We start from the raw sequence: 24630 nt of genomic DNA, 5'->3' as shown, positions 1-24630 counted from the left end.
ATTATAAAAAAAAATCTGAATATGTAATAAAGAAATTGAATCCAAACAAAAATGACAAATGTGACTCTGAGGCCGAAGGATCTTTTTGGTGAGTTCTGTTGATATTTGAGGGGAGAAATGCTACTAGTACACAGACTCTTAGGATCTTAGCACAAAAAGCATCACAAGAAAATTGCAGACCAATATCCTTTATGAACACAGACAAATAAAAAAACAACCAATTGTATGAAAATATAGCAAATTGAAAACAGAAATATATAGAAAAGATGATACATCATCACCCAAAGAGATTTTTCCCAGGGATTCCAGGCCTACTAAACTTTCACAAGTCTGTCAATGAGACAAACATGTTGGCACAAACCTGTAACCCCAGCATCCCAGGGGCAGAAGCAGGAAGAACAGTTCCAAGACCATCCTAGGCTACAAAGTGAGTTCCAGGCCATAGGACCCTGTCTCAAACATAACAAAATAAAGTCAATACAATTTGGCATATTAACAAAATATATGATCAGCTCAATAGATGGGGAAAAAGACAGTTGAAAAAGAATTCAACACCCATTCATGTTAAAGAAGGAAAAAAAAAAACTCCTAAAAATCAGATATAAAAGAAAATGTCAGGTTGGGCGGTGGTGGCACACGCCTTTAATCCCAGCACTCAGGAGGCAGAGGCAGATGGATTTCCGAGTTGGAGGTCAGCCTGTTCTACAGAGTGAGTTCCAGGACAGCCAGGGCTACACAGAGAAACCCTGTATTGAAAAGCTAAAATAAAATAAAGAAAGAATGCCAGGTGGTCATGACACACGCCTTTAATCCCAGCACTTGGGAGGCAGAGCCAGGTGAATCTCTGTGAGTTCAAGGCCAGCCTGGGCAACAGAGTGAGTTCCAGGACAAGCTCCAAAGCTACACAGAGAAACCTGTCTTGAAAAACCAAAAAAAAAAAAAAGAAAAGAAAAAGAAAAAAAGAGAGAAAATGTTTGTATAAGATTGGGCTGTAAGCAAGCATGTAGGTAATTTTCTTTTTTTTTTTTTTTGGTTTTTCGAGACAAGGTTTCTCTGTGTAGCTTTGTAGACCAGGCTGGCCTTGAACTCAGAGATATCTGCCTGTCTCTGCCTCCCGAGTGCTGGGATTAAAGGCATGTGCCACCACCGCTCAGTTAATAGGTCATTTTCTTGATTAGTGATTGATGTGTGAAGGCCTAGTCCATTGTGGGTGGTGCCATCTCTGAGCTGGTGGCCTTGGTTCTATTAAAAAAAGAAAGAAAGAAAAAAAGCCGTGTTTTGTGGCTGCAAGCCTTTAGCCCCAGCATTCAGAAGGCAGAGGTAGTCAGATCTCTGTGAGTTCCAGACCAGCTCATTTACAGAGTTCCAGGACAGTCAGGGCTAAACAGAAGAGACCCTATCTTGAAAAACAAAAAGACAAAACAAACAACCAACATAGGTTTGAGCAAGCAGTAAGCAGCCTCCGTAGCTTCTGCATCAGCCTCCAGGTTTCTGCCCCGTGTGAGTTCCCATCTTGATTTCTTTGGATGATAAACAATGATTTGGTGGATGATGAATAGTGATTTGGAAGTGTAAGCCAAACCCTTTTCTCCCCAACTTGCTTTTTGATCATGGTGTTTCATCATAGCAATGGAAACCCTAAGTAAGATACCTGGGGAGAGGTAAATATTTTATTAGAGGAAACAAAAAAATTGATAAATGGATTGGGGGACTCTGATAAGTTATATTTTATTAATATAAATTTAATGCTTGTCAAAAAACACCTTTAAGAAAATTGAAGTGGTCAGCAGCAAACAGGAAGATGATATTTGGAATATATTGTGTCCTGTACACACACAAGTAAAAGATAGCAGTTTCACAAAACAAAAAAAGTTATGTATGGTAGCTAAACACGCGCAGATGTGTTCAGAATCATTAATCATATGGGAAAATAAAACTACAATAATTATGAGTTTGCTCCAAAGTTAGAAAGAAAGAAGACAAGACAATCCGTACCCAGCCAATGTTGGTCAACTTTAGTTCTTTAATTCTGTGAGTGGAGATGCAAACTGATATGGCCACTTTGGAAAAGAGGAAATAGTTTCCTAAAAAAGTTAAAACAGGGGTTGGGCATTTAGCTCAGTGGTAGAGCGCTTGCCTAGCAAGCACAAAGCCCAGGGTTTGATCCTCAGCTCAAACAAACAAACAAAAAGTTAAAAGAAAGGTTATTGCAGGACCCCGGGTGACCTGGCGGAAGAAGTAACTGGTGTCTCCATTTTTCGAAATTCATTGAACTGTACACTTCAACTGTGTGCACTTTATAACCGCTTCACTCCAAAAGCAAGGCTCAAACTTCAAAGCAGTTTCCAAGGTGCCTTTGGGTCCCTGTAGGCCGCGGCTCTCTGGGTCAGAATCGAAACTGGATCCCCGCCCCCGGCGCCGCGAGACAGTTTCGATTTCCAGGCGCCGGCCCTGGCGGCTTTTCCCTCGGCTTCCCTTCTTGGAAAGTCCCCACCGCGCTCATCCTGGGCGGCTTTTGGGGAGCCGGGGTGCTCATCCCTCCCAGGGAGCCACAGAATGACAGCTGAACAGCGGCAGAATCTGCAAGCATTCAGAGACTATGTCAGGAAGACTCTGGACCCCACCTACATCCTCAGCTACATGGGTGCCTGGCTCCAGGATGGTGAGTGGTCCCTAAGGCGGGCTCTCAGGCGCTCCACGTTAGTATTAAAAAACAAAACAAAACCAAAACAAACAAACAAACAAAAAAGCCCCACTCAGGCCGAAACCAACTGGGGTCCTATTCCTCTCCTTTTTACCCTACATTCTTTAGGTTAATTTGGGTAACCTAGGAACACTGGGTTTGTGGCAGACTCCCAGGGCACAGTAGACTGGAAGATTGGACGGCATCTGGGTTTGGTGGGCAGGGACAGAGTTCCTGCAAAGTGTGCAAAATGTATAGTAACCTGTGTAAAGATGCTTTTTTTTTTTTTTTTTACTTTCAAAACTGGGGAAATCGACTGTTTCTTTTTCTAGACTGCTGTGTAATTCCTGGCATGAGAGATTGAGAAATAAGAATGTGGCGTGGCCCCCTGTTGATTGCTCTACAGAGCAAAGCTTTGGGGCAAAGGTGGAGGTGAGGGCCTCAGGAAACCCAGGACTGTCAGACACAAAATGCTGTCAAAGGATGTAGCTGGCAGGAAGCCCGTGGAGGAGTTCCTTCATGCGTTTAGGGTTTTGTACAGTTGTTCACATCTAGCTTTTGAGACTTGATTGAGACGCTATGTAGATTGTACTGGGTGCTTCCACGTGAGCAAACAGAGACTTCCTCCGAGGGGTGATGGGGGGAGGTGGTGCGTGAAGGGAGTCCGGATGACAAAGAACATTCCGCGGTTACTCTTCGCTTTCCAAGTGACTGTCTTTCCTGGTTTGGACGGGTGGTGGAGACTGCAGGTGAATTCCGGGGCGACTTTGCTCTAAGCCTAAACAGGTTGTGCAGTGAGACCACTCAGGGGGTCCCCACCCCCACCCAGTTCTGCTAGAGAGAAGTAGAAAAAGACACCCTAATAACTGGAGTAGCTTGAACCCTGAAGACAGGAACCCCACCCAAGACATCTCTTAGCGTACACGGTGGTGTGACTTCTCGTCTTTTAACCTTCTTAGTCATTTACATTCACGTACAGAGGAATGAGGTTCATTCCGGCATTCTCGTGCATTGCTGTTATAGTTCTCATCTATTCCTCTCTTCTGTTGCTTTCAAATCCGTTTAACCTGTCCCTCTCTGCATGGTTTCCTTCCCTCCCCCAATGACCGACCCTGTGTTCTGCTTTATTAGAACACGCATTCCATCACTCTCTCCCTTCCCCCGTCTAAGATATCGTCCCTCCCTCTCAGGATGTCTGTTTTTGTTTCATTAATTTTAGGTTTTCTTTTTTCCCTAGTTTTGTGAAGATGATGTGAAGATTGAGGTTGTTGTTGTTTTTTTTTTTTTAATGTGAATTATGTTGAATTTTGCGTAGTATTAATCCCACCCGTCTGGGGAGATATTCCATGCCTTCATGAATTTCTTCGGCGTCTTGAAAGTTTGCACTCTAGTGGTCTTTCACCTCTTTGGTTAGAGTTTACTGTTTGTTTGTTTGAAGTCATTGTGAATAGGACCTCCTCCCTTCCTGGTTTCTTCCTTGACAAGGTTGTTATTGGTTTGTAAGCAAGCCACTGGTTTCTGTATGTTTATTGCATATCCCGCCCCTCTGCCAACGTTTCTGTGAGGGCTCAGAGTTTCCTGGTGGAGTGGTTGGGGTCTTTATGGGATCATATTGTCTGCAAGTAGAGGCAGTTTGACTTCTTCCTCTGCTAGTTGTGTCTTTTATTTATGCGTCTTGTAGTGTTATTCTAGCTGCGACTGCAAGCGTTGTATTGAATAATAGTAGCAGGAACAGGCACCCTTGTCTCATTCCAGATTTTAGAGGAAATGCTCTCAGTTTCCCCTATTTAGAATAATGTTTGTAGGTTTGCTATTGTCCATGCAAAAAAACCAAAAGCAAACCAAAACAAAAAAACCAAAAACCAAAATAATAATAATTTAAAAAAAAACATAAAGACGCACAAAAGACTCCAAATAGCCAAGGTGTGTCTTTAGCACAGGAACAATGGACCCCTATCAATGGATTGGCTATCTATCAAGGAACAAGCAACAACAAACCCTGACAGGAATATGGAGGGAAAGGAACCTTTTCGCTGCTGTTGAGAAAATAGACTTGCTCCTAAAGAAATCACTATGATGATTTGTAGATGTAACCAGCTTGTTAAATAAGAAACACAGAACCGATTGCAGAGTTAAAAACCACAAGGTCAGAGCAAAAGCGGAAAACCTTACCCTTCACTGCTTCTGCAGTTCCTCCTCTCCGCAAGAGACCTACTTCTGTGCGTCCTGTCTATTTAAAGACTTTCTGTTCTGTTTTCTCATTGGTTGTAAACCCAGCCACATGACCTCCTTGTCACTGCCTGTTTGTACAGACCTCCAGGTCTTCTATGGTTGGTATTGAGATTAAAGGTGTGTGTCTGCTATGTTGGCTGTGTCCTTGATCACACAGAGATCCGCCTAGCTCTGCCTCCCAAGTGCTGGGATTAAAGGCGTGCCCACTACTGCTCGGCTTCTGCTCTGGCTTGCTCTGACCTCAAGGCAACTTTAATGACATACAAATAAAATCACATTTCAATACAAATAAAATATCACTATAATGATTTCTTACAGCAAGCGAACAATCAAACCTGAAAAAGAACTACCGTAATACACAGCTATGTACTGCTCTTGGACCTCGTCTCAAGGAACTCAAATTCCAGCCTAGCACAGAGAAGCTCACACACCTGTTTGTCACCGCACTTCTTCCTGTAAGCAGGGTCATCGGTGAAATCCTAGCTCTGTGGTTAGAGGGCAGGTTTTTATTGTAGACCTGAGAGAGAGCACTGCAGAGGCTTCTGGGAGAGTCCAGAGCAGAGACACAAAGAAGCAGGCTGGCCATGGCCATTTTTTTGAAGTAGAGAGAATAGCCTGGAGAAGAGGACGTCCTAGTGGGGGTGGAGGCAACATGGGGAGACCCCTGCTAATTCTCCAGGACTGGGAAACACAAGCGGCCCAGAAGTCGACGAATGAGCGGATGTACTGAACTTCATCAGGTGATTTCCTTCCTTCTCCCATGCGCTCATCTAAGTTCACCACCAGAGGATACTAGCTTTGTAGAAGGTGTTTGCTGGTGCCCGCCCCTTCTCGTTTATGGAATGTGCTGAGGAACATCGATTTTAGCTTTTCTTTAAAGGTTTGGTAGAATTCTGCAGCGAATCTGTCTAATTCTAGGCTTTTCTTTGTTAGAAGACTTTCTTTTTAAATTACTGTTTCTGCCTGATTTCTTGTTATAGATCTGTTTGTTTATATCCTCTTGATTAAATTGTTGTTGTTGTTGTTGTTGTTTCGAGACAGGGTTTCTCTGTGTAGTTTTGGTGCCTCTCCTGGATCTCACTCTGTAGACCAGGCTGTCGTCGAACTCACAGAGATCACCTGGCTTTGCCATCTGAGTGCTGGGATTAAAGGCATAAATCACCCCCCCCCTTTACATTTTCATAGGCTGTAAGTGTCTAGGACTTTGTCAGTTTCTTCTAATTTGTTTTAAGTACAAATTTTTGAAGTACCTCCTAATGATTCTGTGCATTTAATTGGACTCTGTGGTAACTCCCCTTTTTTTATTTCTAATTTTGTTAATGTGGTTCTTTTTTTCTTCTTGTTAGTTTTGCTAGGAGTTTTAAAGTAATGATTTGAATTAAAAAATAAACCAATAAAGAGTTGGGGAAAATAATAATAAATGCATGAAAATCCCTTGCCTCAAAAGTGAGGAGGAAGAAGACTATATGTCTATAGTTTTATTTTTTATTTGTATTATTATTATTTGGTTTTTCAAGATGTTTATAGTTTTAAAATGCTATCCAGAGGTCAAAGATAATGATCTACACATTTAAAGATGATTATACTGGTCTCATTTTCTTTCTTTCTTTCTTTCTTTTTTTTTTTTTTGGTTTTTCGAGACAGGGTTTTTCTGTGTAGCTTTGTGCCTTTCCTGGAACTTGCTTTGTAGACCAGGCTAGCCTCGAACTCACAGAGATCCGCCTGCCTCTGCCTCCCTAGTGCTGGGATTAAAGGCATGTGCCATCACCACCTGGCTCTGGGCTCATTTTCTAGAAAGGGATAAAAACATGCTTAGTAACTTAAACTAACCAGGAAACAGAAAATGAAAGCATAAAACAAGATGATGGAGGGAAGGCTTATGTTAGTTTGGGATTTTAGTCAAACATGTCTTTAAAGGCGCCAAGATGAGTCCATAGGCAAAATTAGGGTCTGTGGTGTTCTGAGTAAGAATGGCCCCATAAGAAGGATTAGTCAGCAGGAAGTGACACTATTTGAAAGGATTAGAAGGATTAAGAGGTGTGGCCTTGTTGGAGGAAGTGTGTCCCTGGGGATGGACTTGAGGTTTCAAAGGCCTAAGCCAGGCCCTGTGTCATCTCTTTCTCTCAACTTGCTGAGCAGGATGTAGCAACTGCTCCAATATCATTTGTGCTGCCGTGCTCTCTGCTATGATGATGAGCTAACCTCTGAAACTGCAAGCCAGCCCCCAATTAAATGCTTTCTTTCCGAAGAGTTGTCTTTGTCATGGTGTCTTTTCACAGCAGTAGAACAATTACTAACACACACATCTAGGGTTTAAAAAAAAAAGTCAAGAATAAGAATGAGATAGAGACATATTAAACAAATGTAGATGAGAAAGCTAGAGACCCAATTTTAATATTAAAACATATGGCACAAAAACAAAGCTTAAGATTCCAAAGGATAGCTAATTCACAATGCTGCTTTTTTTTTTTCTTTCCTTTTTTGGTTTTTTTGAGACAGGATTTCTTTGTGTAGCCCTGGTTGTCCTGGAATTAGCTCTGTAGACCATGCTGGCCTCTAACTCAGAGATTCACCTGCCTCTGCCTCCCTAGTGCTGGCATTAAAGGTATGTACTAACACCACCTGGCACCACAATGCAGCTTTGTTGGGTATTAAATGTGACAGGACATCTTAAAACTCAAAAAACTTGGGTATTATCAAGCATCTTGTCAAATTGTTAAATTAGTTCATTAATGTTAATGAAGAGATAGGTATCGTTTCATGTAGTAAGAATGACTGAGAGACCACATACACACATTTGAACCCTGTAAAATGAGAGTATATCAACCTCCTCCAATCTGTAAGCTTTCTCAGATACTATACTACATAAATCTTTAGCAAATGTTATAAGCACGGCTTACATAAATTTATTCTTTAATTAGTAGGTTCAGGACCCCAGGAAAATGTTTTATGTCTATATGATGGGAGTAATAATGTTTGAGGATTTTGAGACTAAATGTCCACGATACCAAAATAGTGGCAAGTATTCTGTGTCCCCAGAATTAATCATAGGACTTTTAAAAATTACATAATTTCAAAACATCATACTTTGGGACCATGAGATAGCCTCATAGGTAAAGGCACTTCCTGCCAAGCCTGGAGCTGAGTTTGATCCCAAGAACACCCACATGGTGGAAAGAGAGAACACACACACACACACACACACACACACACACACACACACACACGCACACGCACACACACACACACACACACACACACTCACATGCATATACTCAAAGAAGCAAATAAAGATATAAAGGGTAGTAACAAAATAGTACATTTAAGTAACTCTTAACCAAAAGAAATTCAAAACATTGCTAGCCACTTTAAAAGTAAAGCTACCAATCAACTCACACATTACACAGTTAAGATACCAGCTAAGCCTCCAAACAGAGGGAAAATTATAGCTCAAGTGTATTAATTGGTAATTCAAAAGAATAGGCCTAAGGAATTAGTGAAATTAATTCTATTAAAACAAAGCAATGCAAACAACCAGAAACAGTAATAGCCAGAAAATCCCAAAGAAAGCAAATTAGCTAAAATAAAGGAAACAAAAATGTCCCTCAAAGTCATGAAGCTAATAGAGTTCTTTCAGTCTTACTGCAAAAAGGTGCATAATGTTTTCATATTCCAGAACAGTTAGAAATGCAACCTTTTCCTAAGACATAAAGGATTCTTACAAATTGAGTTCAAAAAGTGAGTCAACAACCCTTTCAAAAGAGAGGGTGTGAGATGTGAAGAGGAGATTTAGCTTAAAACATAGGGGCTGGAGCGACGGCTCAGCAGTAGGGAGAATGTCCTGCTCTTGCAGAAGACCCGACTTCAGTTCCCAAGACCCAAATCAGGCTGCCTGTAACTCCAGTTCCAGGGGATCCAGCTCCCTCTTCACATGTACATACCTACACACAGACACTAAATATATGCATAATTGTAAACAGAAGTCTTTAAAACTCTGATGATAAAAAGAGGAAACAAAGAAATTAAAAACAATTGAATTTGGATTGGTTTTGTTTCCGCTTTGCAAAGATTATTAGGATTCAGCAAACTTCAGGTTGTAATGGGAAATATGTATTCATGCATTGTGATAAAGGCTAGGTTAGGATGCAGGTCTGTGCATGTGTTAGATCTCCCCAAGTTAGTTCACAGTTACACTACAGCCATGATAGAAAGACTGGAGGTTGGCCGGGTTGTGGTGGAACATGCCTTTAATCCCAGCACTCAGAAGACTGAGGCAGACCAGCCTGGTCTACAAGAGTGAGTTCCAGGACAGCCAGGGCTACACAATGAAACCCTGTTGTTGTTTTTTTTGTTTGTTTGTTTTTGTTTTTGTTTTTTTGGTTTTTGGAGACAGGGTTTCTCTGTGTAGCTTTGGAGCCTGTCCTGGAACTCACTCTGTAGCCCAGGCTGGCCTCGAACTCACAGAGATCCATCTGGCTCTGCCTCCCGAGTGCTGGGATTAAAGGCGTGCGCCACCACTGGCCCAGCAATGAGAGAACTTTTGAAGACATATTTCTTCTGGAAAACTTGCTTGCTTCTCTGTGTAGTGGAGGGTGTTGCTGATTCCCAGGCTGTTTCAAGGGAAGCCTAGCTGTGAGCTATAGGATTTTTTCAATATCCCTTTGGAGTGACATGCTGACTCTTACTGTAGAGGAGAACTGGATGGGTAGTATTCTCAGTATCCATTTCTTTTTTTTTTTTTTTTTTTTTTTTCAGAGCTGAGGACCGAACCCAGGGCCTTGCGCTTGCTAGGCAAGTGCTCTACCACTGAGCTAAATCCCCAACCTCTCAGTATCCATTTCTTAGTAACACCTGGACACATGGGTAAACTAGGCACTGTGTTTAGTAGAATGTAAAGATGAATAAAACATGTCCTTGTCACAGTGTTAGGGAGGAGAGGATAAGTGCACAATTATTGTGTACAATGTAAAGTGTCCTAGTCAGAAGCTTCAAAGAGTATACTTTACTTTGGGAAGCTGAGAATAAAATCACAGGGGGCCCAGAACAGTAAACACAGTGGGAACTGTTGCTTTTTCCAAAAGATGGGGTTTTCTCTGCTTTGAAATCCTGGTGACTGATGAAATTATCATTGACTTGCAAGCAGCCATATTGGATATGATGGTGAGCAGTAGGATGAGCCATACAAAGTGCAAAGTCTGAACTGCCCAGGATATGACAAGGCAGTTGGTCCTGGACAGCCCCTGCTGTGGCAAGGGTAAATCTGGTCTTCATGGTTTATCAGTGATGGTGGGTCTAATGGAAGATCAAGTCACAGGAAGCAAGAACGCAGCTGTAAGTAATAGAACAGATGTTAGTAATAGGACAAATAGACTCAAAGAGATAAGGTTGTGGACCCAGGGAAGCTGGGCGAAGTGACCAGATGGGTTGCTGTTATGAGCTGAATTATGTTGGGGTGCTAATTCCCAGTAACTCAGAACATGATCTTATTTGAAGACAGATGGGGTCTTCACAGAGGTAACTGGCTAGAATGAGGTCATATTGGAGTAAGGTGGTATACTGTGCCACTGATATCCCTATGAGATGACAGCCACCAGGCGGTGTTGGCGCACACCTTTAATCCCAGCACTCGGGAGGCAGAGGCAGGCAGATCTCTGTGAGGTCGAGGCCAGCCTGGTCTACAGAGTGGGTTCCAGGAAAGGGGTAAAGCTACACAGAGAAACCCTGTCTCGAAAAAAACCAAAAAAATAAGAAATAAAAAGATGACAGCCATGTGTAGGTATAAAGGTCAAGAAAATGCCTTGTGAAGATGGAGGCAGGTGTGTAGTGAGAGCTACAAGCCAGATAAGAGGTGACAGTGTGGAGATGTGCAGAGCCTGGAGTGCAAGAGGTCACACGTGAGGAATCTCAATGGCTGCCTAAGCTGGAAGATGCAAGGAAGCGTTTTCCTCTAGTCCTTGATGGAAACATGGCTCCACTAACACCTTGATTTCAGATGGATGCCTTAGAGCTGTGAAGAAAAAAATGTTCCTATTGCCTTAAGCTATTAGGTTTGTGTCCAAGTGTCACTGCAGCCACAGGAGGCTGGTATAGATGGCTTAAGGACAAAGACAGTCACAGGCATTGGTTAGGATGTGTAGAAATAAATCTCAGATTGCTAGTGGGATTGCAAAATTGTGCAGCCTCTTTGGAAAATGGTTGATCAATCCTGTCCAATGTTAAAAATGAAGTTACTGTGCGGCCCGCAGTCTCACATCTGTATGTGTAGCTAAGAGAAGTGCATTTGCACAGAAATTGTATGTGAGCACTGTGGTGGTTTGAATGGGGCTGACCCCCACAGGCTCATATATTGAGTGCTTAGTCATCAGAGTGGAAGGAAGAACTATCGGAAAGTACTAGAAGAATTAGGAAGTATGGCCTTGTTGGAGTTGCTGTGACCTTGTTGGAGGAAGTGTGTCACTGGGTGAGGGGGAGGTGGGCTTTGAGGTTTCAAAAGCCCACACCAATCCCAGTGTCTCTCTCTCTGCCTGCAGGTGAGGATGTAGTTCCAGCACTATGCGTGATGTCATGCTCTCTGCCTTGATGATAATTGACTTACCCCCAATTAAATGTTTTCTTTGATAAGAGTTGCCATGGTCATCATGTCTCTTCACAGCAAAGACTAGTGACAGTGACTAAGAGAAACACTCCTTGCATTTCTATTCATAATAGCCAAAATGTAGACACAGCCCCAAATGCCTGTCGACTGCTGAGTGGACAAGGGCAATGTGAGATGTCCATGCAATGGAATTCCATTTGGCTTGTTGCGTTCTTATTCTATAGCTTCTTACTAAAGGAAAGAAAGGTAGCATGTACAAGATGAATGGACCTTCAAACACTTTAAACGAAAGAAGCCAGTTGCAAAGACCATATGCTACATGGAACCATTCACATGAATGGGATCCGGGAGCCGGGGCTGGAGCTCCGCGGGAGAGCACTTGCCTCACATGGCCTGAAAAGTCCTGAAGAATAGAATCTGTGACGTTGGTTAGTGACTGTCTAGTGCGAAGGGGAGAGGGAATGGAGTGGTTGCTAAGTGGGCGAAGGGTTTCTTTTTATTGTAATTCAGTAGTTGGTATGGAGTTCAAACTCTAAAATCCGTCAAGTTTTCCCCTTGAATAGAGAAAATGTGCCTGTTAACAGTAACTTTACTGTTGATAGAGACCCTTTAATGTGAGCCAAGGGAGAAGACTTCCGCTCCTTGCTCTTCCCGGATCCCTTCCTTGAGTGCCACAGGCTGGGTTTCTAGTCTCTAAGAATGCATTGAAAACCACACTGGCAACTGGCTCCCACCTTTGGAATTTCCATCTGCTGTGGAAAAAATTGGGCATGTGAGGCCACAGTAGGATGGTGTTCGGTTACTTCCTGGGTAGAGTTAGCATGTGTATTCAAAGTGAACACCATTTTGAAACTAGCAGTTGCTCATGTTTCCTGCCACCTGCTCTCACTGGGTTCTTTAGCTCCCCCTCCTTCCATTTTCCTGCTGGATTTTTTACTCTCTTAGCGAAAACCCGGGACAAGAGATCACAAACTACTCACTACGTCAGCTATGCATGTTACTGACGCCATAGGGTGTTCGTTCCCACCCCACCCTACCCTCAGTCCAGCCTTTGCTTCAGTTTTGAATGAGAGGAAGCCTTTCTCCTTCCATGTGACACCCTTCACTGTGACTTCTGCTTCCTGTGGGGAACTTATTATTATTATTTTTTTCAAAAGTCTGAAGACATTCCTTTCGCAGAGTGCACTCTTGGAACTCTGTACACACTTGTGTAGACGATGGAAAGTGTGTGCTGATGAGTGAGCAGAGTCTGCTGCCTCCCAAAGCTGTTTCTGTTGTGTGACACGTTATGACTGCCAGGCCATGTGGGAAGGTCTGCTCTGTCTTATCTTCCAGTGATGAGTGGTTCTGCAGGCTGCTCATTGGTCCTTGCTTCTGTCTGCAGATGAGGTCCAGTACATCCAGGCTGAGAAAAACAACAAGGGCCCAATGGAGGCTGCCTCGCTGTTTCTCCAGTACCTGCTGCAGCTGAAGAGTGATGGCTGGTTCCGGGCCTTCTTGGATGCCCTCTACCATGCAGGTTGGTTCCTTCTTACTGGCAACGCAGAGTACTTTACTCTGCTGAGTTAGTTAGAATGCTGAAAAGGGAAAAGGGATTCATTTTGAGACATCTGTATGTAGTTCACGCTTCATTGTTCAAGGAAATGTACAGACTATTTGCGCCACCACTGCTCGGCCAAGTTTTATTTTATAATAAATGGCATTTAAAGCCTTTTAGCTAGTTAAAACAAAAGCATTACTTTTCATAAAACTGTTGCCATCATCACATGGACAGTGTAAGGCTTCCCGCGGGACAGCAGCACCTTAGAAAGGCAGTGTGTTTGCTTTATCATCCCCATGTTAATTCAATATACCTGCGCTGTAACATGGTGGTTATATTTCTTGCATTTGTGAGGCCAGCTCAGACTGGCCTGGAACTCACAGGGACTGCCCGCCTCTGCCTCACCAGTGCTGGGATTAAAGAAAGGTGTGCGCCACCACCGCCAGGCGACACAGTTTCCTTGTCTGTTAAATCATTCCCTACAATGACAATAACAGGAGTCTGACGTGGCTTTCTTTTCTTTGGTGTGTCTTATATACACTGTGCCTGATTTTCATACATGTCTTCTCAATCACCGCTTCTAACACTGAAGAAAAGCATCCTCTGCCTTCTTTCAAGCTAAGCAACAGAGAGGCAAGGAATGTGACTAAAATCCCCTTTAGTAAAGGACTGGCTGCATGCTAAAGTGTGATGCTTGACTTCCACCTGCTAATGTCAGTGCAGCATCTCAGACAGAATCAGCGTTGGTAGACCCAGGTCCTAGCTGCCCTCCCAGTGTTTCTGCTAATTAGATGTGTGACTCTTGGCAAAGCATCTCCCCAGGCCTTAGATTTCTAAGAGTACAGAAAAGAGGAAGTTGGACATTTCTATGATGTCATTCATCTCCAGATAAGACTGACTCCATATGCTATCAACGTCAGAGACCAAAGAACACACGACACAATTGTATTTGATGTGAGCCAACTATTCCATTTAAGGATTAGAATATTCCAGGTTGGGTGTGGTGGTGGTGCACACCTTGAATCTCAGCACTTACAGAAGAGAAGCAGATAGATCTCTATGAGTTCAAGGACAGCCTGGTCTACACACTGAGTTCCAGGACAGCCAGAGCTACACAGAGAGACACTGTCTCATTAAAAAAAAAAAACAAAAACAAAAACAAAAAACACTCTAGTATCTAGTACTGGGTATACCTTCTGTTTCTCACCCCTTTGTCTCTTCACCAGAAATAACAATATACTATGTTTAACTTATCAGTTCCTTTGGTTTTTGTCTGAAAAGTCATAAGACATTTGTTTGCTTCCCTAACAATACATGTTTAATTTGGCTGAGGTGGAACTTTATAGCTATTATAACTTATGACACTTAACATTTAAGGGCTGGAGAGATGGCTCAGCAGTTAAGAGCACTGACTGTTCTTCCAGAGGTCCTGAGTTCAATTCCCAGCAACTACATGGTGGCTCTCAACCACCTGTAATGAGATTTGGTGCCCTCTTTTGGACTGCAGGGACATATGTAGACAGAATACTGTATACATAATAAACAAATAAATCTTGCCAGGTGGTGGTAGCACACGCCTTTAATCCCAGCACTAGGGAGGCAGAGGCAGGCAGATCTCTGTGAGTTCGAGGCCAGCCTGGACTAAAGAGTGAGATCCAGGAAAGGCAAAGCTACACAGAGAAACCCTATCTCAAAAAACCTAAAATAAAATAAAATAAAATAAAACTTGGTTTTCTGCTATTTCCAGGATTAGTAGTTGCTTATCACTTCTTTTTCCTGCCTTACAGACAGACCATTAGTGTAACATGTTATCTATTTCCCATGTCAGTGATGCATGCTTATCTTCCCTGTTTATTCTTAAATACTATGTATATGTGTATTTGAGAATGGGCATGTGCTTGTGAGTGCATTGTCTACAGAGGGCAGCTATTCCCTTGCAGCTGGAGTTACTGGCAGTTGTGAGGCTCAGACATGGGTGCTGGAACCTGATTCCAGGTCCTCTCCAAAAACATTATGAACCTTAATTGCTGAGCCATCTCCCCAGCCCTTATCTAACAATTTAAAGGGCACAGAAGGGGATAAACAGACAAGTAAACTAGTCTTTTGCTTATTTTGTTCATCTCTTACCTAGCCCTCCCCAAGAGAATCCATTGTTTTCCTTTTGGAGGCTCTAACTAATCTGAGTATTATATTTAAGTCTTTGTCTCTTAAACAAGAATAGCACATCTAACTTTTACTCTGAAAATTACATGAGATTTATTAGAAAAAGTCTTTTTTTAAAAAAAAAAAAAAAGATTTATTTATTACATGTACAGTGTTCTGCCTGCACGTATCCCGTAAGCCAGAAGAAGGCACCAGATCTCATTACAGATGGTTGTGAGCCACCATGTGGTTGCTGGGAATTGAACTCAGGACCTCTGGAAGAACAGTCAGTGCTTTTAACCTCTCAGCCATCTCTCCAGCCCCTAGAAAAAGTCTTGCATTTAGGCAAGAAAGGGAATTTTAAAGCATCTGTATTGGGACATAAGAACTGGAGCACCTCTCTTTGCAGATATGATGCCAACGCACAGCTAAGCGGAACAAAAATAGATGAATAGGGCTGTGTAAAATCTAAAAATCTTTGTATGCAGAAGGTCACAACTGCCAGAGTGGAAGATCAACCTGTAGGACGGGAGAAAATGTTTATGAATCATGCATTTGATGAGGGATTAGTATCTATAATACATAGGATGTGTATTACAATATGTAATGTAAGGGACTCCTAGAACTCAACAGAGGAAACCTGGTTAAAAAACAGACAAAGTGGATGGGCTGCTCATGTGGGCTGGTTAGAGGGCTCAGCTCATGAAAAGTTTTGCTGCACGGCCTAATGACCTGCACTGGGTTCCCAGAACCCACGAGAAGAAGCTGGATTCAGCAGTGTACATCTGCATTCCAGACCTTCTTATGGTGAGATTGGGGTAGAGACAGAGAAGTCACCCGGAAGCTCATGGGCCAGTCTGAGTGTGGCAGAAACAAGAAGAGAGACCTCCTCAAAACAAGGTGGAAAGAGGAAATTGTCCTGCAGATTGTTCTCTGACCTCCACACATGCACTGTGGCACTCCAGTGCCGCCTCCTGTCACCATATGAATAAAAAAGAAAGGATTTGACATTTCTCCAGACACACAGCTGGCCATCAAACACGTGAAAAGATTCTCAGAGTCACTCATGCTCAATGAAATGGAAGTGAAATCTTCAGTGAGTTATTGCTACATACCCATTACTCCCGCCCATAAATAAATAATAAATAAGTAAATAAATAAACATAAATAAATAAATAAAATAAATCAAGGTACTCATGAGGTGTGTGGGGAAATTGTAAGTTTTGTGCACTATTAGTAGGCTATGCAATGGTATCACTGTTGTGGAAAATAGTGTAGAGTTTCCTCCAAAAAAAAAAAAAAAAAAAAAAAAAAAGTCACTGCATTATCCAGAAGGTCCATACCTGGCATGATTCCCAAAGAATTAAAGCAAAGCTTTGAAGAGAGGATTCTGCACTCATGTTCATAGCGGTGTTTCTTCCACAGCTGAGATACAAGCAGCTAATACTCTTTATCACAAATGTAGTACTCGTTAGGGTGGTAACGTTCCCCCAGCCTGTGGGGAGGCCTTACACACAAACGCATCTCAGCACCACAATAAATAAATATGAACAGTTAAGAAATAAATACAATTTAAGAAGAAAAACACACAGTGCACACATACAGTAGAATCCTTTTTAGCTTACAAAGGGAAGGGATGCTTACTTATGCTACCATGGGGATGAACCTTGAGAATCAGTTACACTAATGTATGTGTGTCTGTACACATGTGTGAAGGCACTTTTGTGTAGGCCAGGGGTTGACATTAAGTGTCTTCCTCAGGAGCTTTTCACCTTATGATTTGCAACTGGGTCTCTCACTGAACCTGGAGTTTACCGTTTTGGCTAGACTGGCTGGGATTATAGGCCATGCTGCTCTAGCTGGCTTCTGACGTGAGAGCTGGGGATAGGAACTCAGGTCCTCAGGCTTGTGTGCTGAGCTCTGTATCTACTGAGCCATCTCCCAGTTCCAGGAGATACTTGGATTGTGTTAGTTTCTTGGTTATATAGGAATAAAACCATTGTCTTCCTGGGCTGCTGATTGAATTAAATGTGGGTCTTAAAGGCAGGCAAGCCTGGGGATTCAGTCCAAGAGCCTTAGTGTGAGACACTCTTAGGTTATTTTAGTTGGAAGTCATTCTTCCTCCTCTATTTGCCCATTGACTTCATCTTGTCTTGAAATGGTGTGGAAGGAAAGCTCTTCAAGGGCAGGAAGTAAGATTCATATTTCCTCTTGTTTTCCTTACTGCTTCCTACTGAGACGATAAACATGATGAGTTTGACTAATTTAAAAGTAAATTCCCCAATTTGGGATTTACTCAGTGGTAGAGCACTTGCCTAGCAAACATAAAGCCCTGGGTTCCATCCTCAGCTCAAAAAAAAAAAAAAAAAAAGTAAATTGGGGCCAAAATATGGCTCTGTGGCTAAGAGCACTTGCTACTCTTGCAGAGGACCCAGGTTTTGTTTCTAGCACTCACATGATGGCTCAGCAGCATTTGTAACTCCAGATCCAGGGATCTGGCATCCTCTTCTGCCCTCCGCAAGGCATCAGACACACTCATGGTACACATAAAATAAAAAATAAACATTTTAAAAAAGTAAATTGCGTGTTATTGTTAAAGTACATGGGGGCATTTTGAAGATTTTATACTAAGATCAAATACAAGGCTTCATAGCTGTCCTTAGGACTTTACCCTGAAAGATAATGAATTTTGGAAGGCCTGAACTGTTGAGTGCCAAAAATGAATATTATTTCCTTTTTGGAAAATCACGAATAGCTGTATTAGTTGACTGTCACTACTGTGACCAAATGCTTGAGGAAATAAAAGGCAGAAAACACAGAGCCATATGAACCTGTAGCTTCGCACCCATGTGTGGTGAGGCACGGTACCATGGTGGAGAGCACGTGGTGAACCAAAATAGCACTTGTGGGTGGACAGGAAGCAAAGAGCAACTGGAAGGAGCCAAAGCGCATCTCTAAGACTTTCTTCCAGCGAGACCACAGTTCTCAATCACTCCTTCTGCATGAACTCAATGTGCTAACCGTGATGAACCATCACAGCGCAGTTACCTGTAAAGACAACTGGGGACCAAGCCTTCGAACTGTCAGCCCTAACTGAGGCCATTTGCAGATGGTTTTGAGTTCTCTTAACCATCGATTCAACCAGAATTCCTACGGTTTTGATGTTAAATCATTTCATGTTGGACTCATTTAAGAAATTCCATTTTTCTTTCTTTTCAGGTTACTGTGGACTCTATGAAGCCATTGAAAGTTGGGATTTCCAAAAAATTGAAAAGTTAGAGGAACATAGATTACTTTTACGACGTTTACAACCAGAATTTAAGGCCAGGATCAATCCAACAGATATCCTTTCTGAATTGTCTGAATGCTTAATTAATCAGGAATGTGAAGAAATCAGACAGGTAAATTAACACAAAATTAGAGAAAAATGCAGCGATTCTTGGAAACGGCTCCTGTTTTTAGTCTTGTTTTAGGCCCTCAAAGGATAATTGAAACCCATAAAAACCCTCATCTATAAGACGTAATGACTAGAAAAGAATTTTTAAAGTGAATGGGGTGATTTTTATGCTAGACTATTTGAAGTTTAGCCCATTTTCAGCTCAGGTTACCCTGTAACTTTTTCTCTCAATAGTGTTTTGTGTATGTCCATGTCACATTGAACAGTACACCAAATGAAAAGGAAAAAAAAACCATTAGACTCTTGGACATAGATACATTTTCTATAATCTCCTCTCAATCACTTAACTAGTGATGTGATCCTGGACAATTCATTTAGCCTCTGTTTTTTTTTTTTTTCCTGTCTAAAGTAAGAAAAATGTTCCTTATTAATATGCTGGTAAGGAGTAAATGAGGTGATAACACATAAAGTGCTTATGTCAGCTTCATGCATAATAGTACATACAAAGCACATTTTAGTTGTCATTAGAAGTGCCTACTCTGTTAGGGTCTTTCAAATAACTCTATATGCTGATGTATCCTTAGTGTGAATGGTTATCATATGGGTTAGCTTTTGCCCTGGGATTACTGATGACAATGGATGTCAGCATTCAAAAGATGAGAACATTTGGCTTGACATATTGATATCACATATAAAGGACAAAGGTAAAGGAAAGGCTGTCTAAAAGCTAGTGCTGGGTGGGGTGAAAAATGATGCTAACTAAGACCTACTGCACTGTACTTCACAGTGATTTCCCTCAAATGCTACTTGAGTAGACATCTCTTCAGAGAAAGCTGAGCTAACTGATTTACATGCTGCGTTTGTCTTGCTCAGATCTGCTTCACCAAAGGGATGATGGCAGGTGCGGAGAAGATGGTCGAATGTCTTCTCAGATCGGATAAGGAGAACTGGCCCAAGGTTTTGAAACTTGCTTTGGACAAAGAAGACAACAAGTTCAGCGAACTGTGGATTGTTGAGGAAGGTGGGCTGCTTCGAGAAAGAGCCCTGGACCTTGCTGTGCCCCTCACCATTTGCCCCAGGACTTTGCCACATCCTACCAGAATTTACTTTACATGAGAGACACTGTTCTGTTCAGATACTCATGGCTACATCTCTAGGGAACAAGCATTGGGAAGGCGAGTTCTGGGAGGGAATGAGCCCACACAGCCCAAAGAGTCTGGGAAAGGAAAATTATGGGTTTCCAGCCCAAATTGAAGTTGTCAGAGAAATAGCTTGAGAATTTCAGACCGAAAGGTTCAAATCACAAGACTTATCTCCCTACTAGAGTAGAGGCTGAATATTGAGAATGATGGATATTTATTGGTTCTCTTGCCTGGAAGCCATCTGGAACCGACAGCAGGAGTGAATGCAGAATTTGCTGTGACTAAGCCAATCTTATTTGGCTTCTGGAAACTCATGCTTGCTTTAAATCTGAGTTTGATAAAGACCCGAGTTTCTAGTTTTAGTTTTCCCCTGGGTTTCTTTAGAACATAAATGATTGTAGAAACTGTCTGTGTCTTTGGCGAGGGATTAGCCAGAGATGAAAGCCATGAGTGTCGATTCTTTCGTGTGCCTAGGAATGACTCTCTTGCAAATGTTAACTAATGAGCTACTGAGAGGGGGGGGGCTCACGGTGCCTACTGCTCATCAGCGGCATGTCCCACACTTTGAGTCACGTGGTACTAAGTGACATGGCATTCAAACACCAAATGGAACTTCCAACTCAAAGTGATTCTTCCAGTTGCTCTAAGAAATGAAAGGTGACCCTTGAGATGGTTTAGCAGGTCAAAGCTGCTGTCACTGAGCCTGAAGACCTGAGTTCAACCTCTAAGACCTACATGATAGAGAGAACCGATTCCCGAAAGTTGTCCTCTGCCCTCCTCACACTCCCTGTGTCATGAGTGACACACACAATAAATTAATTAATAAAAGAATTTTAAAAATGCACAAAATGTTAAGGAAGCAAAAGGTATGGCTGTAAGAGCTCAGTGGAAATTTAGATGTTCGGTGTTATGACTTTTGGGGCTTTCACAACCAAAATCACAGTCAGATTACATTAAGATTCTAAGCTTTTTTCTTTGTTTGTTTGTTTTTTGTTTTTTGTTATCTCATAAAGGTTTCAAAAGGGTTGAAAGTAAAGCTGCTGAAGATGATGGAACAGAGATGTCCAGCATACAGATTTTCATACAGGAAGAGCCAGAATGCCAGAATCTCAGTCAGAATTCCTGCCCACCTTCAGGTACCGGGCATCATTTGTTCTCAGAATCCCCGCCCACCCTCAGGTACTGGACATCATTTTTTCTCAGAATTCCTGCCCACCTCCAGGTACCGGGCATCATGTGTTTTTTGAAAATCTTTTTTAAAGGATGATTAGGAAAGGAAAGAGAATTTGTGTAGCCATAGGGACTTCATAGTTAGAATCACTGTTCCCATCTTTGTGGCCCCTGCTGCTTTTATCTGCCCGCTACCACTGAGAATGTACGCCCACAGCTTCCTCTGATGTAATGTTCACAGAACTTCAGTGTCTGCGACACACCAAAGCAGCCTTGTGCTCTAAAAGAACACTTCTGTTTCTGAGCCACTTGCTCAGTCTCCTTCCAGGATCCCAGGGCTGCCATCCAAGTGGATGAGTGGGCTATGTGCCCTCTGTTTGCCAGCTTCTGTGTGGAGGGCTCAGTCGACTGGTTCTCATACACATGGTGCTGTGAAGTTACCTAGGGCTGGATAAGGCCTCGAGTGCTCCTTGAAATACGTTTTCGTCATAAAGAGAACAGAAGGTTGTAAGATATGCCATAACATATTTATAACAAAATGTACCAGGAAGGAAATAAGATGAATAATGAATAGTGTTAAAAGAACAATGTAATTTTTTTAGAACATTAAAAAAAAAGATACCTTACAAATGATGTCAGCAACTGAATGACACAAGGTTTCTGTCCTTCTGGAGTGACACAGTGTGGGTCGCTTTAAATGTTTCAGACGCACAGTGATCCATACATGTCTTTTAAGCAAAGCTGATTTTTTGAAAGTCTCTTTCTTCACAGTGGGAAGCTTGGACACACGAGGTGATTTCAGTCTTTTCTGTCTCCTGACATTTTGTATGCTGACCTGTTATTGAGATGAGGCCTCAGATCATTAAATCTCCCCTTGCACTGATCCATCTGGAAGCCTGAGAAGCGTCCAGCATGGTGTCTCCTTCTGAAAGTTGCTTGGAGAACCTGATGCCGGTGGCACAGTTCTCAGCTGGCTTTGGGGGTCTTTTGCTTCTCTGTTCTGAGTTGCTTTGCTTTGAATTAGACCAGTCTTGCTTCCCTTTTTTTCTTAATCAAGTTTTCACGATTTAGAAAGAATTCACTTTGGCCTTTCCTGTCTCCTTGTTGTTGGTACTTCATCACTGAGAGACAAGTGTGTGCTCCAAATCAATGGGGGAAGTGGGACAGTTGATAAGAGGAAAGGTTCCATACCTTCAAAACGGGGCCCTTGAGGCTAGAGTCAGAACTCACGTCCACTGAACGGTGGTTAGAGCACTGGCCGTTTGGTAACCTTGTTCCCTCTATATTGTAGAAGTGTCTTCTAATCATTTGAACAGCCCATTGAAACCAAGAAATTACCAACTGGAGCTTGCTCTGCCTGCTGAGAAAGGGAAAAACACAATAATATGTGCTCCTACCGGTGAGTCAATTGCAGTAGCTGACGTCATTTTCTCTTTGCTTTTTCTTTGGTCTTTGGGTGCCATGACACAACGAAGAAGTTCAAAGTTTCTCTTGTGTTTGCCATTGGGAAGCTGTCCTCTCAATAGTCTCAATGTGTTTTTTTAAGGGACGTGGACAAAGGAAGAGAAATGCCCTCTTTGTTTGCTTTCGGGTCTCGCTATTTGGAGTGCATGTTACCTAGGATGTAGCTTGATGGTTTTTAGCCATTGCTTAAACTGTCACGTCAGTGCAGATGACCGATTAGTTTATTTGTATCCCAATGGTGATAGAGAAGCTGAAAATAAGTACATTGTAGAGGAGCATCTAATGCTGATTACCCATCTGTTTCCTTCCATATTCAAAGGCTGTGGGAAAACCTTCGTATCGCTTCTTATATGTGAACGTCATCTTAAAAGATTCCCACATGGACAGAAAGGGAAAGTGGTCTTCTTTGCTAATCAAATTCCTGTCTATGAACAGCAGGCAACTGTGTTCTCACGCTATTTTGAAAGACTTGGGTATGTATTACAATCAGTCCAACTGCTTTTTCCTTTCTTTAAATTCTAGCTTCATGCCATGAATATACTTTTTTTTTTCCATGTAACCAGAGCTGTCTTCTAACTCTCTGTGTGTTTTAAAATAATTTATTTATGTGCATGGGTATTTTGCCTGCATGCATGTCTGTATGAGAGTGCTAGATACCCTGGAACTGGAGTGACAGACAGTTGTGGGTGCTGGGAATTGAACCCGGGTCCTCTGGAAGAATGGCCAGCACTCTTTACTACTGCGCCACCTCTCCAGCCCCTGTTCTGCGTGATTCAAAGAAAATAACCATAAACTTAGCTGTTAGAGGTAACTCCTTGTGGAATAACATTTTTTGTTTAGCTCCACCAAAACTGCTAAGCCTTCATGGATTTCTCTGACAGAGTGAACGACTTGGTGGCTGAGGATGATCTACCAGTCATTCTTAATGATTTTTACTTCATTTGACATTACTCTTTTAAGAATTACTCATCTCCTAATGACTTGAAAGAATAAATATACCATGGTCAATTAACCAGCTTTCATTTCCTGATCTCTGGCTTTGTGTCAGGTTTGAGTATAAGCTTAAATTACTCCCTGGTTGCATTCTTTTGGTCTTGGGGGAACTTCATTCATTGTTGCTCTGATCTGATGTTTCACCTTTGTTTCCTTGTTTACATTGCAGTTGGAATAAGGGATTTCTGTCATTTCCCAGGTACAATGTAGCAGGCATTTCTGGGGCAACGACTGATAATGTCTCAGTGCAACCGATTATTGAAAACAATGACATCATCATCCTGACACCCCAGATTCTTGTGAACAGTCTCAACAATGGAACCATCCCCTCACTGTCTGTCTTCACCTTGATGATATTTGATGAATGCCACAACACCAGTAAACACCACCCATACAATCAGATCATGTTCAGATACCTAGATCACAAACTTGGAGAGTCGCCAGACCCACTGCCTCAGGTATTTCCAGTCAGATGATATCTCATAGGAGCCACAATCATCCAGAAGTCAATTTAGTTACTCTTGTAGCCACATTTGAGATTACCCTCCTCCAGTTCTAGGTCCATCATTTACAACTCATTGGTTAGTTTTGGTTCATTCATTTGACAAACAGTTGTCCTTGGTATCCAGGGTGGATACCCTTCACAGAAACCAAAATCTAGGCTGCTTAAGTCTCTTGTATGAGATGACATTGCATTTGTATACAGTCTACACACTTTCCTCCTACATTCTTTGAATCAGCTCTAGATTACTAATATTGTACAATATAATGTAAATTTTATATAAATCATTCTTATACTCCATTGCTTAGGGAATAAAGGTGGGGAATTTATACATTTTAGTACTTATGAGGTTAACAAAATATTTTTGATCCATGGTTGTGTGAATTCACAGATGTCTTTAACACCCAGATGTTGAGGGCCTACTATATGAATCATGGGATTCCATGTACCTTGTACACTGTTTTAGGCCCTGGGGACACTGATACAAATGATATAATGTTGGCTCTCATACAGTTAAGTTTGCACAGGGAGCGGGTACATAATGCTTATGTCACAGCTTATCATGAGATTTGCTGCAGAGACTGGTGAAGGGTGTAGTTGAAACGTAATAGTAAGGCAAGGCATAACAGAGAAGAGAGGAACTAACAGGGGTTTTCCAGGTAGATGACTTCATGATTTTCATTAAAAGTATGTGGTGTGTCCAGAGGCACAGAGCTATGAAAGATTCTGGCATGCTCTGGAATCCTGAAATCTACAGTATCACTTGAGTA

The 24630-nt window shown here is 42.1% G+C and overlaps 1 protein-coding gene across 2 annotated transcripts in view; it reads left to right on the top strand.

The window, feature by feature from the left end:
- Positions 1-2258: 2258 nt before the first annotated feature.
- The window catches only part of Ddx58 (DExD/H-box helicase 58), a 47782-nt gene continuing 25410 nt past the window's right edge, over positions 2259-24630 (top strand). For both annotated transcript variants that reach the window (XM_036177520.1, XM_036177519.1), the window contains exons 1-8: positions 2259-2662; positions 12895-13029; positions 18412-18593; positions 19463-19610; positions 20745-20867; positions 22193-22300; positions 22685-22838; positions 23558-23816. In XM_036177520.1, the coding sequence (XP_036033413.1) occupies positions 2557-2662; positions 12895-13029; positions 18412-18593; positions 19463-19610; positions 20745-20867; positions 22193-22300; positions 22685-22838; positions 23558-23816 (1215 nt within the window). In that variant the 5' untranslated portion in view covers positions 2259-2556. The remainder of the gene's footprint in view (positions 2663-12894; positions 13030-18411; positions 18594-19462; positions 19611-20744; positions 20868-22192; positions 22301-22684; positions 22839-23557; positions 23817-24630) is intronic.

The sequence above is a fragment of the Onychomys torridus genome, chromosome 2 (assembly GCF_903995425.1).
Source record: "Onychomys torridus chromosome 2, mOncTor1.1, whole genome shotgun sequence".
NCBI lineage: Eukaryota > Metazoa > Chordata > Mammalia > Rodentia > Cricetidae > Onychomys > Onychomys torridus.
This window is presented reverse-complemented; position numbering and strand designations above follow the sequence as displayed.